At 43.4% G+C, this 1,915-nt stretch overlaps 1 protein-coding gene across 1 annotated transcript in view; it reads right to left on the bottom strand.

Moving 5' to 3' along the window:
- Window positions 1-1,915, bottom strand: part of TJP2 (tight junction protein 2) — a 104,319-nt gene that overhangs the window by 49,429 nt on the left and 52,975 nt on the right. Inside the window, exon 5 of the mRNA XM_011970198.1 lies at window positions 6-212. Within this exon, the coding sequence (XP_011825588.1) occupies window positions 6-212 (207 nt within the window). The remainder of the gene's footprint in view (window positions 1-5; window positions 213-1,915) is intronic.

Below are 1,915 nucleotides of genomic sequence, written 5' to 3'. Positions count from 1 at the left end.
CGAGCTCGCTCGTGGGGACGCCCCCTTTCCGGGCTGTCCTCCCAGCTGCGGCTGCGCCCCCTATGGCTGCTCAGCCGGCTCCTCTCGCTGTACCCACTCCGGAAACTTCTGCCGTCAAACTCGTCCATCACCTCAAAAGCCCGGTCATCCTGATCCAGGGGAGGGCTGGCCTGAAGCGGGGCCACCTGGACCTTCCGGGGCCTCTTGACCACCTGTTGTCAAAACAAACTCAATGTGGACGCAGGACAATCACAACTGAATGTGGAGAAGACAGTGGTTTTAAGAGCCCTAGTTCTGATTTCAGTAAAACTGTATCCCTGCCGACTCACTCAAGTTCAGGTTCCTCATTGGGAAACGGACAATAAAAATCTCACAGGGTTAGAATAAGACAATGATGTTGAAGCTCTGAGTACAGTGCCTTGAATTAAGGTAATAATAAAATAGTACCTCCAAAATCTGCTTCTACTCAAGTTTGAAAAGCCTCAGAGGCCCAAATCACTAAGTTCTAAAACTCAAACAAAAATTCAGAAAGTGTGACATTCTATACCCAGCTGCCTAGGGGACAAAGGGGGATGGAGAGAAGTTGATTGATAGGTACAAATATATGGTCTGACAGAAGAAATAAGACCTAATGGGAGATTGGTAGGGTGACTATAGCTTACAGGAATCCACTGTACATTCCAAAATAGCTGGAAGAGAATAATCTGAATGTTTCTACCATAAAGAAATGACAATTATTTAAGGTGATGGATATTCCAAAAACACCGATTTGAATTTTACAAATCATGTCTATGGCCATACCATCGTGAATGCACCCGATCTCGTCTGAATTTATAAATCATATGAATGTATTAAATTAATCACACATACCCTGTAACTATGCATTATGCATAAATTTTTAAAATTTTAAGGAAGAAAAGTCAATGCCTTATTTACTTATTTATTAATTATTAAGACACAGTCTCGCTCTGTTGCCCAGGTTGGACTGTACTCAGCTCACTGCAACCTCCGCCTCCCAGGTTCAAGCGATTCTCGTGCCTCACCCTCCCAAATGCTGGGATTACAGGCGCACACCACCATGCCTGGCTAATTTTTGTATTTTTAGTAGAGACGGGGTTTCACCATGTTGGCCAGGCTGGTCTCGAACTCCAGACCTCAGGTGATCTGCCTGCCTCCATCTCCCAAAGTGCTGGCGTGAACCACTGAGCCTGGCCCAATGCCATTTTTAAAGTGAGCAGTGGGGAAGAGGGGCAAGGGGAAAGAGGAACCCTTCTAGAGTAAAAGGCACTAAAGAGATAATGATTAAATGCAATGAGTGAACTCTGGATCCTGGATAGGGAATAAAACATCTATCAAAGACATTCTGAGAGCTAGGTATGGTGGCTCACACCTGTAATCCCAGCACTTTGGGAGGCTGAGGTGGAAGGATCGCTTGAACCCAGGAGATTCAGATCAGCCTGGGAAACACAAGATCCCATCTCTAAAAATGAAAAAGACATCTTGACATATGGACTGGATATTAGATAATACTGTAAAATTATTACTTTTCTTAAACTGGATAATAGTATTATATAGATGAATGTCCTCATTCACAGGAAATGCATGTGAAGTACGTAGAAACGAACTGTCACGTCTGTAACTTTCCTTCGAATGGCTGGCAAGACATGAGTGTTTATATACATACAGAGACCAAGTAAAGATGGCAGAATAGTAATATTTTAGAAGATAAGTGTTTATTACACTGATCTTTCAACTTTCCTGTTTGAAAATCTTCATAATATAAAGTTGAAAAACATTAAATACCATATATGTGGCTGGGTGTGGTGGCTCACGCCTGTAATCTCAGCACTTTGGGAGGCCAAGGTCAGCAGATCACCTGAAGTTCGGGACCAGCCTGATCAACATGGAGAAACCC

This window comes from Mandrillus leucophaeus, unplaced genomic scaffold (genome assembly GCF_000951045.1).
Source record: "Mandrillus leucophaeus isolate KB7577 unplaced genomic scaffold, Mleu.le_1.0 Scaffold93, whole genome shotgun sequence".
Classification (NCBI taxonomy): domain Eukaryota; kingdom Metazoa; phylum Chordata; class Mammalia; order Primates; family Cercopithecidae; genus Mandrillus; species Mandrillus leucophaeus.
Note: the sequence above shows the minus strand (reverse complement) of the source record. Positions and strands in the feature narration are given on the sequence as shown.